We start from the raw sequence: 21,149 nt of genomic DNA, 5'->3' as shown, positions 1-21,149 counted from the left end.
GTTCCCCTTAAATATTCAACTTTTCACCCTTAACCTCTGGCCTCTAGTCTCTAGTCTCATTCAACTTCAGTGGGGGGAGAAAAAACCTGCTTGCATTTACCATATCTTAATCCCTCATGAAGTTGTATACCTCTATCAAATCTCCCCTCATTCTCCTAGGCTCCAGGAAATAAAGTCTTAACTATTTTGACCCAGGAATGAACAAATTGAGCAGAACTAACTGGAAGAACTCTCAGTCCTCACTCAGGAGGATGAGTGTATCCTTGCTTCCAGTGCGTCCAAGTTCTGTGCCGGCTCTAACGTTTGCTTTAACCCGTAGGATGCGTTGACAGATCTGTGCGCAAATTGCGAGACGTTGAACGTAAGCGGGGTGACAGGAGAAAGTTTGGCACACAAGGTAGGTGTTTCTGCTCAACTGAGGCTGGCAGACCGGTGAGAATGATCAGTCATTAAAACTGTGCAAGCTACCGTTTCTGCTTCAGTTTGGCTTCAGGAAATCATTGCTTCATTGTGGTTCAGTGCTGCTTTAATAATCTACTGGCCTGGGCTATTGATGCTGAGTTACTGGATGCCACTGCAGTGTCCTAAGCCCAATCTTCTTCAGCTTCTCATCAAGGATTCACCTTTACTCAATGCCATGCAAGTTGAAAGAATGGTTAAGAAGGCCTTTGGTCTACATCTGACCAATACGTAATTGCATTTGTCACATTATTGGCTAGAAGGGCTATTTTATCAAAATGGAAAGATGCCTCTGCTCCCACTTTGATACAATGGTTCTCTCAGGTGATGTTATGTCTTAGTTTGGAGAAAATTAGAAGTCGAACTTTTGATCCTAAATTTGACTTTGAGAAAAGGTGGGGTACTTTTGCCCATTATTATCATTTGACTTGAGTTAATACAGATGGCCCTTTTCTGATGCTTGGTTATATGGATTTGGTTGGCGGTTTGATGTCTTTTTTTTTATGGAAGCTTGTATGGCGCATAGCTCTGGGTTTGTGCTCCAAAGGGTTTTTTCCCCCTTTTTTTTTTAGTTATTAGGGGTTTTCTCTGTTTTAGTTAGTAAGGGTTCTTTTTTTCTTTCTTTCCTTTTTTTCATAAAAATAAAAGCTTTAATACTTTGTTTTTTGATTATTATTGATATTCTGTTCAGCCTGGTTGATAGTTTAGCTCTTATTCTACATATGGATATGTTATCTTGATTATTTTGATGTATTTTTCTCTGTTGTTGATTTTCAATTATAATTAATAAAAAGATTTAAAAGGAAAGAAAGAAGGCCTTCGGTGTGCATTAGTCAGAGGATTGAGTTCAAAAACTATGAAGTCTGTGTCAAATGGCAATTAGGCAATGCTTGGAGTGTTGAGTTCAGTTCTGGTCCCCTCATTACAGGAAGGATGTGGAAACTCTGGAGAGGATGCAGACGAGATTTACCTGGATCAGAGAGCATGTCTTTGGAGGGTAGGTTGAGCAAGCTGGTGCTTTTCTCTTTAGAGTGAAGGAGGATGAGAGGAGACTTGATAGAGATGTAAAGATGATGAGAGGAAGAGATTGAGTGGATAGCCAGAGACTTTTTCCCAGAGTGGAAATGGCTAATACGAAGGGGCATAATTTTAAGGTAATTGGAATGTCGGTGGTAGGAATTTCACACAGCATGTACATACGTGGAATAGATGTATGGTGGTAGAGGCAAATACATTAGGGACATTTAAGAGTTTCTGAGACAGGTGTGTGGATGAAAGAAAAATGGAGCATTATGTAGGAGGAAAGGGTTTGTGTTTTGCTGGCGAATATGACGGATAAACTCTTCGCAGGCTTCCAGCCAGGTGCGAGTATTGATTTTAACCAATTTTTCTATAACAGACTCTGCCACCTTCATTAGGGATGATGCCTGGGCACGTTTAGTCTGGTGGTATCTGTGCCCCTGTTGTCTGTCCTCCTAATTGGTTAGTCCCCATCCAATAAGCTTTCTGCTGTCCACCTTGTTTACATTCAAATTCCAGTTCTTACTTAGAGTGAGACCTTCATCTTTGTTAAAATCCCTTTTCTCTAGTTTTATTTCTTTCCCAGATAGTCCCAAAAGCCATTGGCACGGCGCAGAAGTTTTGTGCCGTCGAAGACAGTCCAACGGCCATTGCGAATGCAACGTTCTGCTACCTCTGATTTCTCTGGGTAACCCAAACAGATACACCTCATGTGCCCCTTGATGCAGGTTTCCACCATGTGCCCTGTCTAGCTGATTTATGCTGCTCCACCTTCATTGATTTCCTTAAAAGGATTGATGGAAAAACCAGGAAACCTAACAACAAAGAACAACCCATTGCTGCCACCTGTCTACCCTATATTTCCACAGTTTCCTGAAGAAATACTGGATGAATGCCATCCACAAATCAGTAAGGAAGCTCAAATCCCAGCTTATGTGGGTCAAAGATGACCTGGAACTCAGGACAACTGGTATTTACAGGATTCTGTGTGAATGCAGAGTATGTGTATATCGGCCAGATGGGATGTATGGTGGAAACCTCCATCAAGGAGCACAAGAGGTGTATCCATTTGGGTTACCCAGAGAAATCAGCGATAGCAGCATGTTGCATTCACAATGGCCATTGGATTGACTTCAGCACCAAACTATTGTGCCGCGCCAATGGCTTTTGGGACCACCTGGTGAAGGAAGCCATTGAAATAAAGCTAGGGGAAAACAATTTTAACCAAGACTTGCTCTAAGTAACAACTGGAATTCGATTGTAAGCAAGATGGGGCAGTGGAAACCTGATTGGATGAAGACTAACCAATCAGGAGGGATGGACTATTGGGGTATAAATACCACCGGAGTAGACATGCCCAGGCATCATCTCTGATGGAGATAGCAGAGTTTGTCACTGGTTAAAATCACTACCTGTACCCAACTGGAAGCCTGAGAATGCTTTATTCGGTTAGATTGATAGGATAAAAGTGCCAGTCCCAAGACAGATCCTCTGATAGGATACTGCCAAGGAATTTAAAGTTACTGATCATCTCCTCCTCCTATCCTCTAATGGAGGACTAGGTCGTGGACCTCCATCTACTTCATCCCGTGATTGAAAATCAGCTCTTGGTTTTGCTGACATTGAGTGAGAGGTTGTTGTTGAGACCTTGGAGGGTGAGAGGCAAGATCCCCCCAGCAGAGGGCACTAACAGGCTTTCATAGAGTGTTCCAATAGCTAAACTGCTGGGTAAATGCTGGGTCAGGCAGCATCCGTGGAGGGAGATGAACGCTTCAGATCAAAACCCTTCAACTGGATTCCTGACCTGAGATGTCAACAGCTCAACCTTCAGTGGGTCAGGCAGCATTTCATCACACATCCAAGTCCCTACAAAGGATTGTGAGGACTGCTAAGAGGATCATCAGGGTCTCTCCTCCACCCATTGGAGAGATTTATCAGAAGCTGTGTATGCAGGCCCTTAACGTTGTCAGTGATACCTCCCAGCGGTCCAACAATCTCTTTGACCCTCTACCATCAGGCAGGAGGTAGCGCAGCATTAAGACAAGAGCTGTTAAGATGGGAAACAGCTTCTTCCCCCAGACTGTAAAACTACTGAACTCCCCGCTACCACTCGGGACTCGTGCATGAAGCACCAGGAGTGTTATACTATTTACTTCTGAACTTGTGTCATAAATATACCTTATTTGTTCATTTATTTGTGGTAATATTACTTTGTGTTATGTCCGTGAGTTGTACGTACTGTGTTGTGCGCCTTGGCCCAGAGGAACATGGTTTCGTTTGTGGCTGAATGACCATGAACTTGAAATTGAACGAGTTTGGGCCATGGGCTGTAGTTGAAGGCCTGATGTCTGTGAGTCTGTATTGAGAGTCTGTGTCTAAAGATTGGAGGCCCTTTCCTTTATCATTCCAATGCTCCCATTGTGGCCTCCTCTACATCTGTGAGACGTGACTCGAATTAGGGGATTTCTCCATCAAGCACCTTCACTCTGTCCGCTGTAACTACTGAAGTTTCCCTGTGGCCACCCATTCTAATTCCACTTCCCATTCCCACCCTGACATATCTGTCCATGGTCTCCTCGACTGCCAAGTTCAGATTAGACATACGCTGGATGAACAAACAAAGGGATCTGGGAATACAGATCCATAATTCATTGAAAGTGGTGTCACAGTCATAAAGAAAGCTTTTGGCACATTGGCCATAAATCAAAGTACAGAGTACAGGAGATGGGATGTTAGGTTCAAAGGTTAAAAGTTCAAAGTAAATTTATTATCAAAGTACATATATGTCACTGTTTACAACGCAGAGATTCACTTTTTTGTGGGCATAATCAATAACAGCTACATCAGAATCAATGAAAGACTGCCCAACTAGGGTGTTTAACTAGAGTACAAAAGACAAACTGTGTAAATGTAAAACGAAGAAACAATAATATAAATAAGTAATAAATAGCAAGTATGAGATGAAGAATCCTTAAAGTAAGTCAAGCAACGCACATCAAAGTTGCTGGTGAACGCAGCAGGCCAGGCAGCATCTCTAGGAAGAGGTACAGTCGATGTTTCAGGCCGAGACCCTCAGGACTAACTGAAGGAAGAGTTAGTAAGAGATTTGAAAGTGGAAGGGGGAGGGGGAGATCCAAAATGATAGGAGAAGACAGGAGGGGGAGGGATGCAGCCAAGAGCTGGACAGGTGATTGGCAAAGGGGGTATGAGACGATCATGGGACAGGAGGTCTGGGGAGAAAGACAAGGCGGGGGGACCCAGAGGATGGGCAAGGGGTATAGTCAGAGGGACAGAGGGAGAAAAAGGAGAGTGAGAGAAAGAATGTGTGTATAAAAATAAATAACGGATGGGGTACAAGGGGGAGGTGGGGCATTAGCGGAAGTTAGAGAAGTCGATGTTCATGCCATCAGGTTGGAGGCTACCCAGACGGAATATAATGTGTTGTTCCTCCAACCTGAGTGTGGCTTCATCTTTACAGTAGAGGAGGCCATGGATAGACATGTCAGAATGGGAATGGGATGTGGAATTAAAATGTGTGGCCACTGGGAGATCCTGCTTTCTTTGACGGACAGAGCGTAGGTGTTCAGCAAAGCAGTCTCCCAGTCTGCGTCGGGTCTCGCCACCCTTAAAGTAAGTCCATTGGTTTTGGGAACATTTCAATAATGGGGTAAGTGAAGTTTTCTCTGGCTCTATAATGACTCGTATTCCGTCTTGGTAGTCTTCAGCCCGATGGCATGAACATTGATTTCTCTAACTTCCATTAACCACTCACCTCTGTCTCTAGCCCCCTTCTATTTTCCCTCTCATCACTGGCCTCATCACACTTTCCCTTTCCTCTGTCCCTGCCCTCTCAATCTTCCCATCACCACACATTCCTCCCTCAAATTCCCCTCCCATCCTCCTTCCCTTGACTCTAGGGTCCACTGTCCTGTCCCATCAGATTCGATCTTCTACCCTGTGTCACTTCTATCTGTCACCTCCCAGCTTCTTGCATCATTCCCATCCCCCCCCTCACCTGGATCCACCTGTCACCTGCCAGCTCTTATTCCTCCCCTTCTCTCTCCCCCCCCCCTCCAAACAGCCTCTTTATATCAGCTGCCTAGAGAGCATGCCTTATGAGGATAGGTTGAGTGAGCTGGGGCTTTTCTCTTTGTAGTGAAGGAGCAGAAGAGGTGACTTGATAGAGGTGTACAGGATGATAAGAGGCATAGATCATATAGACAGCCAGAGACTTTTATCCCAGGGCAGCAATGAATTGTTTATGTGTGTGGGCATAATTTTAGTTATTTAGAGCTCAATGAACTGCAGCGCCCAGCAACCCACTGATTTAACCCTAGCCTAATCATGGGACAATTTACAATGACCAATTAACCTACTAACCGGGAGGAAACAGGAGCACCTGGAGGTAACCCACACATCCATGGGGAGGACGTACAAATCCTTAGATGGCAGTAATGCACACAGAATGCTGGAGGAACTCAGCAGGCCAGGCAGCATCTACGGAAATGAATAAACAGTCAACATTTCGGGCCGAGACCCTTCAGGACCGGAAAAAAAGAGATTGGTCGTCAGTGTAAGAAGGTGGGGGGAGGAAAGGAAGAAGTATGAGGTAGTAGATGATGGGTGAAACTGGGAGAGGAGGAGGGTTGAAGTAAAGAGCTGGGAAGCTGATTGGTGAACGAGATAAAGGGCTGGAGAAGGGGGAATCTGATAGAAGACAGAAGCCCATGGAATAAAGGGATAGACAGGTAAGGAGGTTAGGTGTGAGTGGGAAATAGGAATGGGGAACGGTGAAGGAGAAGGAGATTGCAATTATTGGAAGTTTGAGATATCAATGTTCATGCCATCAGGTTGGAGGCGACCCAGACGGAATACAAGGTGTTGCTCCTCGAACCTGAGTGTGGTCTCATCGTGATGGTAGAGGAGGCCATGGACTGACATGTTGGAATAGATTCCTTACCGATGGCATTGGAACCAACTCTGCTGCCCCCAGCTGTAACAGAGTTATACTAATTGTTATACTACTGTGGTACACAGTTTTATGATGATTGGAGGAAAGTTTAGGGGGATGTCAGATGTTTATTTTTTCCATGTAGAGTGATAGGTGAGTGAAACACCCTGCAAGAGGTAGGGGCAGAGGCAGATATATTAGAGACATTGAAGTGACTGTTGGATGATGGAAATGGAGGGAAGGGTTAGATTGAACTTGGAGCAGGTGAAGGGTTCAGCACAACAGTGTAGGCTGAAGGGCCTATGTTCAATCTCTTTCCAGTCCCGGGCTCCGCTTCCGGGTCACCAAGGGAGTGGCAGCGTAGGGGAAGGTCCCTCGACAAAAAAGAATGTAAACTGCCCCAAAGACGAAATTAGACAAATATTTAGTATCATATAACTATATCAACAAAAGGGGCAAGGATGACGTCTAAGTATAAGAATAAAAAGTCCACTCAGAACGCTGATAAATACAACAAGCCGCAGCAACACGAGGGGACTAGCTTCTCCACGGCCAGCCAGGACGGAGATAATGAGGAAGAATCGGTAAACCTGAATTTGATTCTCAAAGGGATCCGTGATTTCCGACAAGATAACAACAAACAGCTGGAAGATATTAAAGGAGAATTGGTAAAAACTAATTTGAAGTAAGATGAAGCTGAAGTGAGGATTGTAGGGACTGAGGAGAGGCTGCAAAACGCCGAGGAAGTGATAGCTGAAATGCTAAAGCTACAAGAGCAGCTCCAGTGGAAGCTAATAGACCAAGAAGGCCGCTCAAGAAGGGAAAATGTGAGGATCTGTGGAGTTCCCGAAGGAGCGGAAGGTAAACTCGGATTGGTGATTCCCTTCGTGGAGAAGCTGCTTGGAAAGAACCTTGACATACCAGACGCAAAAGACCTACAGATAGAACGGGCCCACCGAGTGTTAGCACTGCAGCCTCTGGCAGGCGCCCAGCCCAGATCGATTCTAGTCAGATTTCTCAGCTATGGAACGGAAGAAGTGCTTAAGCTGGCATGGCAAAAGGAAGGCTTTATGTGGAACAACGGTAAAATCAGTTTAGACCACGACTATGCACCGGGGATCCTTGCTAGACAGGAGGAATATGCGGAGACACGGAAGGTCCTGAAGGAAAACAACATCAGATTCCAGACCCTGTATCCAGCTCGGCTAAGAGTCTTTTACGACGAAGGGACAAAAACCTACGCTACAGTGGAGGAGGCAACGTCGGACCTGATGGACCGGGGACTACCTATTAAAGTTATCACCCAACCGGAGTCGCTACTGGAGAAGATTCGGCGGTGGACTTGGCAGCCAGTGCGTCGAGGACACTCCACTCGAACCAGAGTGTCAAGCTACAAGGAAAAGCTGCAAGTATTCAGACACGAACGTACAGAGAGTACAGATTAAGAGAAATGACTGAAAAGAGTAAATTGAACTTAAAGGTAAAATGAAAGCTGGTAACTGAAAATAAACTAGACGGAATAACTTGGAATGACAGCAATATGGTCGAGACATAAAAAGGGGAGAATTCTCCATGATCGTTCACACTGCGCAGGGCCCCCTAACACAGGGTGAAGATAGAGGTTATCCCTCTGAACTGAGGCAGGTCAGTGCTCAGGCCTCACTGTTGGAAGTCGGGGAAAACTTTTGAATGTTCTACGTTCAAAACTGCCTAGGGTTTGGTTTTGTGTTCTGGTCTCCTGTTGAAAAGGGATTGCTTACTGTTTGTTAAGAAAAGGAGAGTGTTTTCTTTTCTACTAGAGAAAAATGCAAACTGAACCTGTAAAAATAATTTCCTATAATGTTAATGGGGTTTTGAATCCAATTAAGAGAAATAAGATTATGTCTAAATTGAAAAAAAGAGAGGGCACAAATAGCTTTCCTTCGGGAAATGCACATGAGCCAATCCGAACATGCAAAATTAAAAAGAATGGGCTTTAAGCATGTATTTTATTCATCATATAAACTGAGCCACGAAAGAGGAATAGCTACTTTGCTATCAAGTGCTCTTAACTATGAACATATTTCAGAGACTAAAGACAGGGATGGACGATTTGTAAAGTTTACAGGAAGAATAGAAGGTACAGAAATAACATTGCTGAATGTTTATGCTCCACCAGGTAGTGAATGGTCATTCTATAGACACATTTTTGACCTAATGGCCAGCTCTCAAGGGGCAGTAATCTGCAGAGGGGATTTTAATATTCAGTTAAACCCTGCATTAGATTCTTCAGAAACAGTTATTCAGAACAAACCTCTGACTAGGAAAGTGAAATCATTGATGGAGGAGTTGGGAATAATAGATGTGTGGAGGGAATTACACCCCACTAATAAAGACTTTACATACTACTCTTACCCTCATTCAGCTTATTCAAGGATAGACTATTTTTTTATATTTAACATAGATAGATTCAGGATAAAAGAGTGTAACATTGCAACAATTGACTTGTTGGACCATAGCCCAGACTCTATGTCTCTAATCCTGGAAAGGAAGACACTATGGAGGTTAAACTCACATATACTCAATAACTCGAAAGTAATGGAGAGATTAAGGGGAGAAATAAAGAATACCTAGACCTTAATGACATGGGAGAAACATCACCAGTGATTTTATGGGATACATTGAAAGCTGTACTGAGAGAAAAAATTACTTCCATTACTACTCACATGAAAAAATTCAATGCACAAAAATTAGCAGACCTTCAAGGAAAATTAAAACAACTTCAAGTTGTAGATAGCAACAAAATTAATTCTAATTTAAAACAGGAAATTAAGAAATTGCAAAGTGAAATTGATATTTACACATTGGAAAGTCAAACTTTCTTTACCTGAGACAAAAGAATTATGAAGTAGGAGGTAAATCAGCTAGATTATTAGCATATAAATTACATAAACAACAAGCAGGCAATACAATTCAGAAAATAAAGAATCCAAAAACAAAGCTTGTTGAGAGTACAATAGGGAAAATTCAAGAGAGTTTTGAAACATATTATCGAGAGCTGTACTCTCAACTCCGGGCCTCCAATGAGTCCCACATAGACACTTTTCTGAATTCTTTAGAACTACCCAAGCTCACAGATTTACAAAATGAATGCCTATTAGAACCAGTAACTGCCAAAGAACTGAACGCGGCCACCTATGGATTAAAGGCTGGAAAGTCCCCAGGCTCTGATAGGGTTACCTCAGAGAGGTACAAATCGCTGAAGTCACAATTAGTTCCATTATTACTTAACACCTTTAATTGGATCTTACAGAGAGGAGAAATTCCACCTTCCTGGAGAGAGGCAATTATCTCAGTTATTCCTAAAGAGGGTAAAGATAAACTAGAATGCAGTAATTACCAGCCAGTCAGTGTCCTTAATTTGGATTATAAATTATTTTCATCTATATTAGCTCATAGACTGGAAAAGCTTCTACCTGGCCTCATCCACTTAGACCAGTCTGGATTCATCCAGCAAAGGCAAACTCAGGACAACGTAAGGAGAACTTTACACATGCTAGAACAGGTTACCAAGAACGGGACAGAGACAATGGTAATGGGATTAGACACCAAGAAAGCTTTTGATTCAGTTAGATGGGTATTCCTACATAGAGTGTTAGGAAGATTCAGCTTTCAAGAAAAGTTTATTAAAGTAATCCAGACTTTATATGACAGCCCTACAGCTCGAATTAAGATAAATGGAGACCTCTCTGACTCTTTTATTTTAGAAAGAGGAACTAGACAGGGATGCCCAATTTCCCCTCTCCTTTTTGCACTATAGATTGAACCTCTTGCCCAACTAATAAGACGGAGCGAAATTGTAAAAGGTATCAAGGTGGCAGGGATTGAACAGAAGGTGGCGCTATTTACAGATGACGTCTTAGTCTATTTGAGTGAACCAGAAAAATCATTCATAGGATTGTTTACACTGTTGGATGAGTTTGGGAAAATATCAGGTTATAAAATTAATGTAAAGAAAACGCAGGTTATGTCCCTAAATTATACAGCATCCAAAAAACTGTAGGATACATATGATCTTAAGTGGGAAGCTAAATCATTAAAATATTTAGGAATAACCCTGCCAAAAGAGCTTTCAATGTTGTCACAAGTAAATTATGGGCTGTTAATTTCTGAGATAAAAGCAGATATACATAGATGGAATCTTATCCCCTTTTTAAGTCTAAATTCAAGGATAAATACCATAAAAATGAATATTCTCCCTTGTTTTCTTTACTTTTTCCGGACTTTACCTGTGGAAGTAGACGATAATCAATTCAGGGAATGGGACAAATGGATTTCTGGCTTTATCTGGCAAGGAATGAAACCTAGAATCCGATTTAACACCTTACAGTTAGGGAAGGAAGGAAGAGGTATGGCACTTCCTTGCTTGAGAAACTATTTTCATGCTTCATAGATGACCCCTCTGTTATATTGGTGTAATGGGGAATACAAGGCTAGATGGAAAAAAATAGAATTTGGATTGATTGACAGTTTTCCTCTACAGTCCTCAATTGCGGACAAAGGATTGATGGTCCAATTGGAAAAGATTAAAAACAGCTGGATAAATCTCACACTAGAAGTATGGCAGAAGTGGTTAGTTCATGTGGAATCTACAACATGTTAAAACTTTTCAGATGGTGTGCTTATGATACCGAATTCCTTCCCAGCAGAGGAGATAAAAGATTTGAACTAGGGATAAAGAAAAGTCTTACAACCTACCTCTCATTCATACATAAAAGTGCATTACAAAGTTTTCAATCCCTGCAGGATAAATACGGCCTAGAACACAATGATTTTTTTTAGGTACCTTCAAGTACAACACTACTTTAACCAGAGTTGTAGATATACAGACTTATTAACAGCAGAATTAGAATTTTTCAAGATTCTGAAATCAAATTCTCAATTATACAATGCCCTCTCTCATGCCAAAAATGTAAACATATTGTATATTAAAGAGAAGTGGGAGAAAGAAGTGGGATTGGTACTTTCAGAGGAGGCTTGGGGGAAAATATGCAGCTTTCAGTGGTCTTCGACTAATTCTTTGACTTGGAGAGAACATTGTTGGAAAAATATTGTAAGATACTTCAAGACCTCATACCAGGAAAAATGTAAAGACACAAACGTGGCGTGTTGGAGAAGGTGTGACTCCAAGGAGGCAAATCATTTCCATATTTTTTGGGATTGCCCTAAATTAAGTTTATATTGGAAAGGTATTCACAGAACATTGGTTAAGGTATTTAAGACTCAGATACCTCTAAACTTTGAGACTCTCTATTTGGGATATGTATTGTTTTTGGAACAGAAGATGGATATAAAGTTGCTGCAGGCCCTTTTAGCGGCAAGTAAGAAATCAGTCACCAGAAAGTGGTTAAATCCAACATCACCTACATTAGAAGATGGGCATGAAATTATTTTGGAAATAATTAAAATGGAAAAGATGACTTTCTGAGAATTCAAAAAGAAATATTTTTATCAAATTTGGAATAAATGGATTGAATTTATAACCCCAATGCGAGTAGACTTTAGATGACTCTCCTGCTTTCCTCATCAACGTAGTAATAGTGTTAACGTAAGCTCCCTTGGTTTGAATGTTCACTGTTTTATTTCTGGAAAACGTGGAATTAATACAAGTAAAGAAAAAGGTTTGGGAAAAAATGATAAAATGAAGTAAATAAGTACACAGGGATTGGATAAGTATGTCTGTGGGTAGGAGCAAACATGAACGTGTACTTGTTAATGTATAAATATAGATTTATACATATATAAAAAATGGAAAAGGTTTTGTATGTAAAAAAGTTTGTGTAATACTTGCGAATACCTTATCCAAATAAAAATAAAGTGGAAAAAACAACAATCTCTTACCAGTCCTGACGAAATGTAATCAGTTCATTTCCCTCCATAGATGCTGACTGACCCACTGAGTTCCTCCAGCATTCTGTGTGTTGCTGTGCAGGATGAGATATGGACTGTGATGGCTGTGGAGGTCAAGTCTCTGGGTATACTTAAAACAAAGATTGACAGGTTCTTGGTTAGTCAGCAGGGCATCAGAGGTTATGGGGTGAAGGCAGGAGAATAGAATTGAGAGAGATAATAAATCAGCCATGATGGAATGGTGGAGCAGACTTGATGGGCTGATTTGCCTCATTCTGCTCCTCTGTTTTTTGGTCTACATAAGGGTTTTCCGATCTGGGATCCATGGACCCCTTGGTTAATGGTAAGGCTCTATGACATAAAAATAGCTGGGAACCAGTGGCCTACATGGATAGGTTGGAAGTGAGATGTTGGCTTTTGATTGCTGTCAGGGTGTGTATGTCTCTGGCAAGGCTGAAACCAATTGTCCATCCATAAATGATATTGGTACAGTATAGGCTTATTATTGCCACATGAACCGAGACGCAGTGAAAACCTGGTCTTGCTTACTGTTCATACGGATCAAATCACTACACAGTTCACCCAGCTAAAATAAGGAAAACCAATAACGGAATGCAGAAAAAAGTGCAACAGCAACGGAGAAAGTGCAGTGTAGCTAGGCAATAAGGTGAAGATCACACAACCAGGAATCATTCAATAGACTTGGAACGGAGAAGCTGTCCGTGAGCCTGGTGGTAGGTGCTTTCAGGTTTAAAATGATGCTGAACTCTGGCTTGCCAGGTCTGAAGTGTGTACAGACTGAGATTTTCATTCTTAGATGAACCTCGTGTTTCTTCTTCTCACAATCTGGTGGTTTCTCAGTTCACTAACAAACTGAATTCCTGTTCTCAGTTGCTATGTTGCGATTTGAACTTGCCTTCCCCAGAACAGTAGCCTAAACTCCTGCGTTCCTAGTGCTGGGCTGTAAACACTGTACCATATCAACACACACAGACTGCAGGAGGAACTCAGCAGGTCAGGCAGCATCAAAGGAAATGAATAAACAATTGACGTTCGGGCAGAAACCCTTTTGCAAGACTCAGGACTGGAAAGGAAGAGGGAAGATACCAGAATAAAAAGGTGGTAAGAGGGGAAGGAGGATTAGCTAGAAGGTGAAGCCAGGTGGGTGGGGTAGGATTTAATGGTTCCATTTAAAATCAGAAATTCTCACTGTCCACAGACATTCATGAAACGAGAAAAAAAATCCCAAAGAATGAATGACGGGGGGAAAAAAAGTTAAAAACAAGTCCCCTATTCCCCCTCCCACATATCAGCATCAACCCTCCCCCCACTTCTAGCATAAAGCATCAGCATTCCCACCACCCACTAAGCCCCCAAAGAGAGACCATCAAAAACTAACTGTTCACTCCAACACTTCGACATCCCTCAGGCTCTCTCTCACTGGCAAGGGAGAGACAGATAAGCTCCTTCCACAGTGAGAGGTGAGATGGTCACTGTTTCAGTGTTACAATCAATCTGAAGCATTGCTTTTTATTTTGAGTTCCCCATCTGGAGAATTAGCAGCAAACTCTCCCTCTCCAGAGAGAGCGCGATCGATCACCAAGTGCTAAGCCCTCCAACAGTTGCTTCGATGTTCTGACTCCCATTACACTTCAGTTCGTGACAGCAGTAAGAACTTGTGTCCACAGGGCTGCGAAAAGCTGCACTCTGACTTCAGGCCAAGCCTGGAGAGAATGAAATGCTGCTGATCGGTAAGCTCCACTGTGCAGAACCGCGGCTTGAGTAACGCTGTAGATCAGACCCAACAGGACCCCGGCCAGCCTAAAAAGGAAAATAGAGATGTTGGAATAGGAAGAATTTCACTGTTTGGCTGATGACCTGGGACAAGGTCACCCTCCAGCACCATCTTTAGCTCTGCCCACTGACGTTATGAGTACGAAGCTGGGAGGTGTTGGGTGGAAAAGGTAAAGGGCTGGAGAAGAAGGAATCTGATAGGAGAGTGAACCATGGGAGAAAGGGAAGGAAGAGGGGAACCTGAGGGAGGTGATAAGAGATCAGTGGGGAAATGAAGAAGAGGGAGGGAGGGAGTTGTATTAGTGGAAGGAGAAATCAATGTTCATGCTACCAGGTTGGAGGCTACCCAGACAGTGTATGAGATGTTGCTCTTCCACTTTGAGAGCAGCTTCATTGTGGCAAAAGAGGAGGCCACGATCCATATGTTGCCTTGAGCAGCAACCCTTACAGATTACCAGTCCAACCTCAGAATCTGCTTTATCATCGCCAACACGTTGTGAAATCTATTGTGGCAGTGGGACGATAAAAAATTACTATGTTGCAAATTGATAAATAAATAATGTAGAATAGGAATAGCAAGGTAGTGTTAGTTATCCCCAATGTTCCCAAAACATTGAATGTGGGTCTTCAGGCTCCTGTACCTCCCTCCTGATGAGAAGAGTTGGGCACAACATAGTGGGCAGAGAGCCTGTACCATGCTGTACTGTTCCGAGTTCAAAGAGGGCATAACCTGAAAGGAAAGGTGGATGAGACTACAGCCCTCTGCAGTTTCTTGTCATCCAGCACATTGGAGTCTGCATTAATGTCTGCAAAAATGTATTATATAAGAAATTCTTAAAACATAGAACAAAGGAAGCTGAAGTTAAATACAAGATATATAAAAATAAGTTAACAAGTATTATGAGATCTAGTTAAAAGGAGTTATTATAGTAATATTGGAGAATAATAGAAATAATATTAAAAATACTTGGAGAGTTTTAAATGACATTATTAAAAAGAATAAAAGAAAAACAATTTACCCTTACTACATTTGTACTTTAATTCAAACAATGATATGGTAATAAAGGATACTAATTTGGTTGCAGATAGATTTAACGATTTTTTTTGTTAATGTGGGAACTAAATTAGCTAAATCAATTACTGAACCCAGCAATAAAGATGGAGTAAATAGTAATATTATCAATATAAACACTTACACTATGTTTATTAGAGCAATTGAGGAAAAAGATTGATATAGTATTGATATAGTAATTGATATAGTATATAAATCAAAGAGCAAGAAGTGAACAGATTGGAATGGATATGATATGTATTTAATTAAAAACATCATTGATGGTGTTTTGAAACCACTGATTCATATCTGTAATCAGTCTTTGATTGCTGGAAAACTTCCCAATGAAATGAAAATAGCCAAGGTCATTCCAATATACAAAGCTGGAGATAAACATATATTTTCAAATTATAGACCAGTTTCTTTGCTCTGAAAGTTTTCCAAAATATTTGTAAGAAGGTTACATGATTTCATAACAAAACATAATATACTCTGTGAACAGCAATATGGTTTCAGAAAAAAACAGAACCACTACAATAGCATTAATAGATTTTGCAGAAGAAATATTAAACGCTATAGAAAGAAATGAATACAAATGAACAGAGGGAATATTCCTTGATCTTAAAAAAAGCATTTGACACCATTGACCATAAATTATTATTAACAAAATTAGAAAGATATGGTATTAGAGGGGTGGCACATGACTGGTTAAGTAGTTATTTGGAAGACAGGTATCAGTATGTACATATAAACAACTCGAATTCAAAACTTTTGCGGGTAACTTGTGGGGTTCCACAAGGTTCAGTGCTTGGTCCATTGCTGTTCATTTTGTATATAAACGATATATGTATGGTCTCTCAGACATTAAAATGTATATTATTTGCTGATGATACAACTATATTTTGTAGTGGGGAACATCTGAAACAAGTTTTGGATACAGTGGAGAAAGAACTAAAAATTATAAAGTAATGGTTTGATACTAACAAATTATCACTGAATCTAAGTAAAACTAAATTCATAATATCTGGAAACCGTGTACCAAACTCATATAGTGAACTTGGAATAAATGATGTTGAAATTGATAAGGTATCTGAAACAAAATGGGAGTGATAATGTAATAGATAATAAATTAAGCTGGAAACCACATATAAATTATGTCAAAGCAAAAATGTCAAAATCTATTGCAATACTCTACAAAGCACAAGATTTCTTAAATCAGGAATCTTTGTATACATTACAGTATACTGTTCACTTATAGTCCCATACATGACTTATTGTGTAGAGGGATGGGGAAATACATACAAAACAAATACAAACTCAATTTTTCTACTCCAAAAGAAAGTCATACAAATTATAAATAACACAAGTTATTATGAGCCAACCAATCTACTGTTTATTCAACTAAACACTTTAAAATTCAGAGATTTTGTAGATTTTAAAATAATACAAATTATGTATAAAGTAAAAAATGGACAGCTACCACAAAGTATCCAAAGATTGTTTAAAATGAGAGAAGGTCAACATGATTTGAGAGGAACATGTATATTTCAAAAACAAAGGATAAGAAATGTAAAAAATCATTGTATTTCAGTCAGAGGGTGAATCAATGGAACAGTTGTAGTGAGAATTTAAAAACATGCACCACACTTAACAAGTTTAAAAAAATTATTTAAAAATAATTTAATGAACACATATAAAATACATGATTTAAAATGAATGGGAGTAATGTAAATAAATGATACTTGGACACGAAAACTGCAGATGCCGGAATTTCAAGCAACACACATAAAAGTTGCTGGTGAATGCAGCAGGCCAGGCAGCATCTCTAGGAAGAGGTACAGTCAATGTTTCGGGCCGAGACCCTTCGTCAGGACACTTGGAGTTGGATTTTGTGTTAAAAGATTATGAAATTTTTTTGTTTGGATGTGATGATTGACGCCAATTATGTTGTTGTATAAGTAAGAGGGGTAAGTGTAATAAGCTGTAGCTTCAGCCTGCACCCTTTCAGTCTGTTTTAAAGAATATCTATGTTTTTCTGTTGTAATTTTGTCCTATGAAATCATTGTTGAAAATTATGCTTTTTTGTTATGTTTGTACTGACCAAAATAAATTTCAATCATTCATTCATTGGAGTCTCTGTGGCTTGTCACAATTAACTAACCCACAGAAACTGTTTCTTTCCAGGGCATCCTCCAGGCGGCCACTTATATCTACAAGAAGCTGATGAACGACGGGATTTTGAGTCAAGCCTTTGCAGTTGCTCCTGTGAGTCTGTCAATGTTAAATCTTCATCCTGCCTAGCCTGTTTATTGTGAATAGCTGGGTGTGCATAACTGGGAGAGTTCAGACAGGATCTTGTTCACTTTTGTAGCTCAAATTGCAGTTCCAACAAAGTTTATTTGAGCTCTCTTCACTGTCAGTGCAGGATATCCACAGATCCTGTTTTAAGGAAAACACATTGTTGTTAATGTCGTTTCCTTACTGAAAAGGTTGTGAATTGTTCTGCCTGTCCTTGCCTGCCTGCAGTGTTGTCTTTGTGTACAACAGCTGCATGACAGCATTCTCTGTCAGTGACTGTACGATAGATAAAATTCCACCTTCCCCGGAACGCACTGGTGCAATTCTACACTGCCATCATAGAAAGCATCCTCACATCAGCTATTCCCTGTCTGGTTTAGTGCAGCGTCCTCTCACAGTGTATGAAAACTAAGCAAACTGTTAGGTCTACAGAAAAGGTCACTGAGGCAGTCTACACTTGCATGTGTCCAGGACAATGAACTGGGCAGGAAAAGTCATTATGGACACTACCTACTCTGCAAACTGCCTTTTCCTAAGCTCCCTTCTGGAAAGCATTACGAAGCTATTAAAACAAAAATTTCACTCCATCTTAAAAGTTTCACTCCATCTTAAAAGTTTCTTCCCCCAGGCAGTTAATCTAGTTAGCCCCTCTCCCTCCTCTAATTATTACCCCTGTTACTGCACCGCACCGTGAACACTTTAAACCACCTTTTATCATGCTGATTTCATTCCAAGTACATGCTGGTATTCATGGATTTATGCACATTATATTCCACACTTGTACTCTGGCCTCTAACTTTATTTTTTTTATTATTCTTTATAATTGAATGTTCTCTCATTCTCTCTCTCTCTTTCTCCCTCCTCCTCTTCCCCCCCCACACGCTCTCCTTCTCCTCCAATCACAAGACAGGCTGCCTCTGGGCCTCCAGTTAATCCTACTCTTTGCCTCCCCGCCAGTCAACTGCCCTATGATCTTCAAGTACTTAAAATGCCTGCTGTAAACAGCCATTAAATCTGTGTTCACATCCTCTTGGGGGAGGATATTAGATCTTAGTGTAACATGGATAATTATTTTTTTAAAAAAGAACTCTTTATTCTGGTTCTATACCTGAATTTAAAAGGTCAGGTCACTCTCCTGGCAACCCCTATAAACACGAAACCAGGCCTTCATTTGACTGCAGGCCCAAGTTATCCAGTTCCTGAAACTCCTCATGTCTTTGTATTCTGTTCGTCCTTAGTGTGGTCTGTAAATGATTAAACCAATTCCTTTGTGGAGAGCTTCCTGGAATTTCTTTAAGGGACTTCCCTTTAAGCAGCTGAATGTTAACCTATGTACCTTGCTGCACTGAAGGAGTTATTTATGATCATTCTGCATGCAAAGAGACTTTCTGTCTAAGCGCAGAACCCTTCGAGCCACACCACCCTAGCAACCCTCGACAACCCTAATTTAACCCCAACCTAATCACTGGACAATTTACAATGATCAATTAACCTACTAACCGGTACATCTTTAGGCGGTGAGAGGACACCAGAACACCTGGAGAAAACCCACACGTTCCTCGGGGAGGAGGTACAGGCGACGCTGGGATTGAAATCTGGATTCCGACACCCGAGCTGTAGTAGTGTTGTATAAACCGCTGTGGTACTGCGGTGGCCCCAAGAATGATTGCTTCAGTTTAAGTCCAAATTCAAAGTAAATTTATTATCAAAGTACATATCTGTCACCATAGACTACCTTGAGATTCATTTCCAGGGGCAATTACTGGAAATTGAAGAAATACAATAGAATTTATGAAAAACTACATTACCGCGGCACAGTAGCGTAGTGGTTAGCGGAATGCTTTACGGCGCCAGCAAGCCGGGTTCAAATCCTGCTGCCTGTGAGAAGTTTGTAAGTTCTCCCTGTGACCGCATGGGCTTCCTCCGGGTGCTCTGCACATTCCAAACAGACCTGGTTTACAAGTTCAGGGTAAAATTTACTATCATGCTACCACATACAACCCTGAGATTCTTCAGTGGCATACTCAGCAAATCTATAGAACAGGATCTGTAAACAAACTCTGCAAATGTGGACAAATAAATAGCAGTAAGTAACGAGCATGAAATAACAAGGTAATAATCCTTAAATGAGTGTAGTTATCCCCTTTTGTTCAAGGGCCTGATGGTTGAAAGGTAGTAACTGTTCTTGAACCTGGTGCTGAGAGTCTTGAGTTACCTGTACCTCCTACCCAAAGGCAGCAGTGAGGAAAGAGCATGGCCTGGGTGGTGAGGATCATTGACAACGGATGCTGCTTTTCGACAGCAACGTTTCATGTAGATGTGTTCAACATGATATACTGGGCCAAATCCACAACTGCTCAAAGGCATTGGTGTTCCCATAGCAGGCTGTAATGCAGCCAGTCAGCACAGTTTCCACCACACATCTCTAGAAGTTTGCCGAGGTTTTCGATGACATGCTGAACGTCCACAGACTCCTGAGGAAGTGGAGGTGCTTTCGTGCTTTCTTTGCAACTATATCTATCTGATGGGTCCAGGACAGTTCTGTGAGATAGTGACACCCAGGAATTTTAAAGTTATTGACCCCCTTCACCCCGCTCCTCTGATTACTGGCTCATATACCTCTGGTTTCCCTCTCCTGCAGTCTACAATCAGTTGGCCTTCTGAGTTCCTCCAGCACTTTGTGTGTGTTATCTACAGTCAGTTCATTGACATTGAGTGAGAGGTTGTTGTTATTACAGCACTCAGCCAGGTTTTCAGTCCCCCTCTTCAGTGCTGACTCATGGCCCCCTTTGATACAGCCCACAATCAGCAAACCTGTATCTGGAGTTGGAGCTGTACTTAACCACACAGTCATAGGTGTGAAGTGAGTACAGCAGGGGGCAAGGTGCACGTCCTGTGGTGCCCCTGCGCTGATGGAGATTGTGGAGATGTTTTCGCCAATCCGGACTGAATGGGGTCTTCAAGTGAAGAAATAGAACATAGAGTAGTACAGCACAGTACAGGCCCTTCGGCCCACAATGTTGTGCCGACCCTCAAACCCTGCCTCCCATATAACCCACCTTAAATTCCTCCATATACTTGTCTAGTAGTCTCCTAAACTTCACTAGTGTATCTGCCTCCACCACTGACTCAGGCAGTGCATTCCACGCACCAACCACTCTCTGAGTAAAAAACCTTCCTCTAATATCCCCCTTCAACTTCCCACCCCTTACCTTAAAGCCATGTCCTCTTGTACTGAGCAGTGGCACCCTGGGGAAGAGGCACTGGCTATCCACTCTATCTATTCCTCTTATTATCTTGTACACCTCTATCAAATCCAGGATCCAATTGCGTAAGGGGTATTGAAACCCATTGGAGTTTACTGATTAGATTTGAGGGGAAGATGGTGTTATATGCTGAACTGTAATCGATAAAGAGCATCCTGATGTATGCACGTTTGCTGTCCAGATGTTCCAGGGTTAATTGATCAGATGGGTGTAGTTGGATGGCTTAGTGGGCTGGAAGGGCCTGTAACACGAAATATAATTAAAAACAGAAACAACCAGTGCGCAGAAGAAGACAAATCATGCAACTATAAACATTAATACTGAGAACATAAATCGTGAAGGGTCCTTGAAAGTGAGTCCTTAGGTTGTGGAATCAGTGCAGAGTTGAGGTGATTGAAATTATCCATGCTGGTTGAGGGGT

General features: G+C 41.3%; 1 protein-coding gene across 1 annotated transcript in view; it reads left to right on the top strand.

The window, feature by feature from the left end:
* The window catches only part of daglb (diacylglycerol lipase, beta), a 65,046-nt gene that overhangs the window by 30,681 nt on the left and 13,216 nt on the right, over positions 1–21,149 (top strand). Inside the window, exons 9-10 of the mRNA XM_063059394.1 lie at positions 320–397; positions 17,349–17,429. Of these exons, the coding sequence (XP_062915464.1) occupies positions 320–397; positions 17,349–17,429 (159 nt within the window). The remainder of the gene's footprint in view (positions 1–319; positions 398–17,348; positions 17,430–21,149) is intronic.

The sequence above is a fragment of the Mobula hypostoma genome, chromosome 9, assembly GCF_963921235.1.
Source record: "Mobula hypostoma chromosome 9, sMobHyp1.1, whole genome shotgun sequence".
Lineage (NCBI taxonomy): Eukaryota > Metazoa > Chordata > Chondrichthyes > Myliobatiformes > Myliobatidae > Mobula > Mobula hypostoma.
The sequence above is the reverse complement of the archived record's forward strand: the minus strand, read 5'-3'. Positions and strand labels throughout refer to the sequence as shown.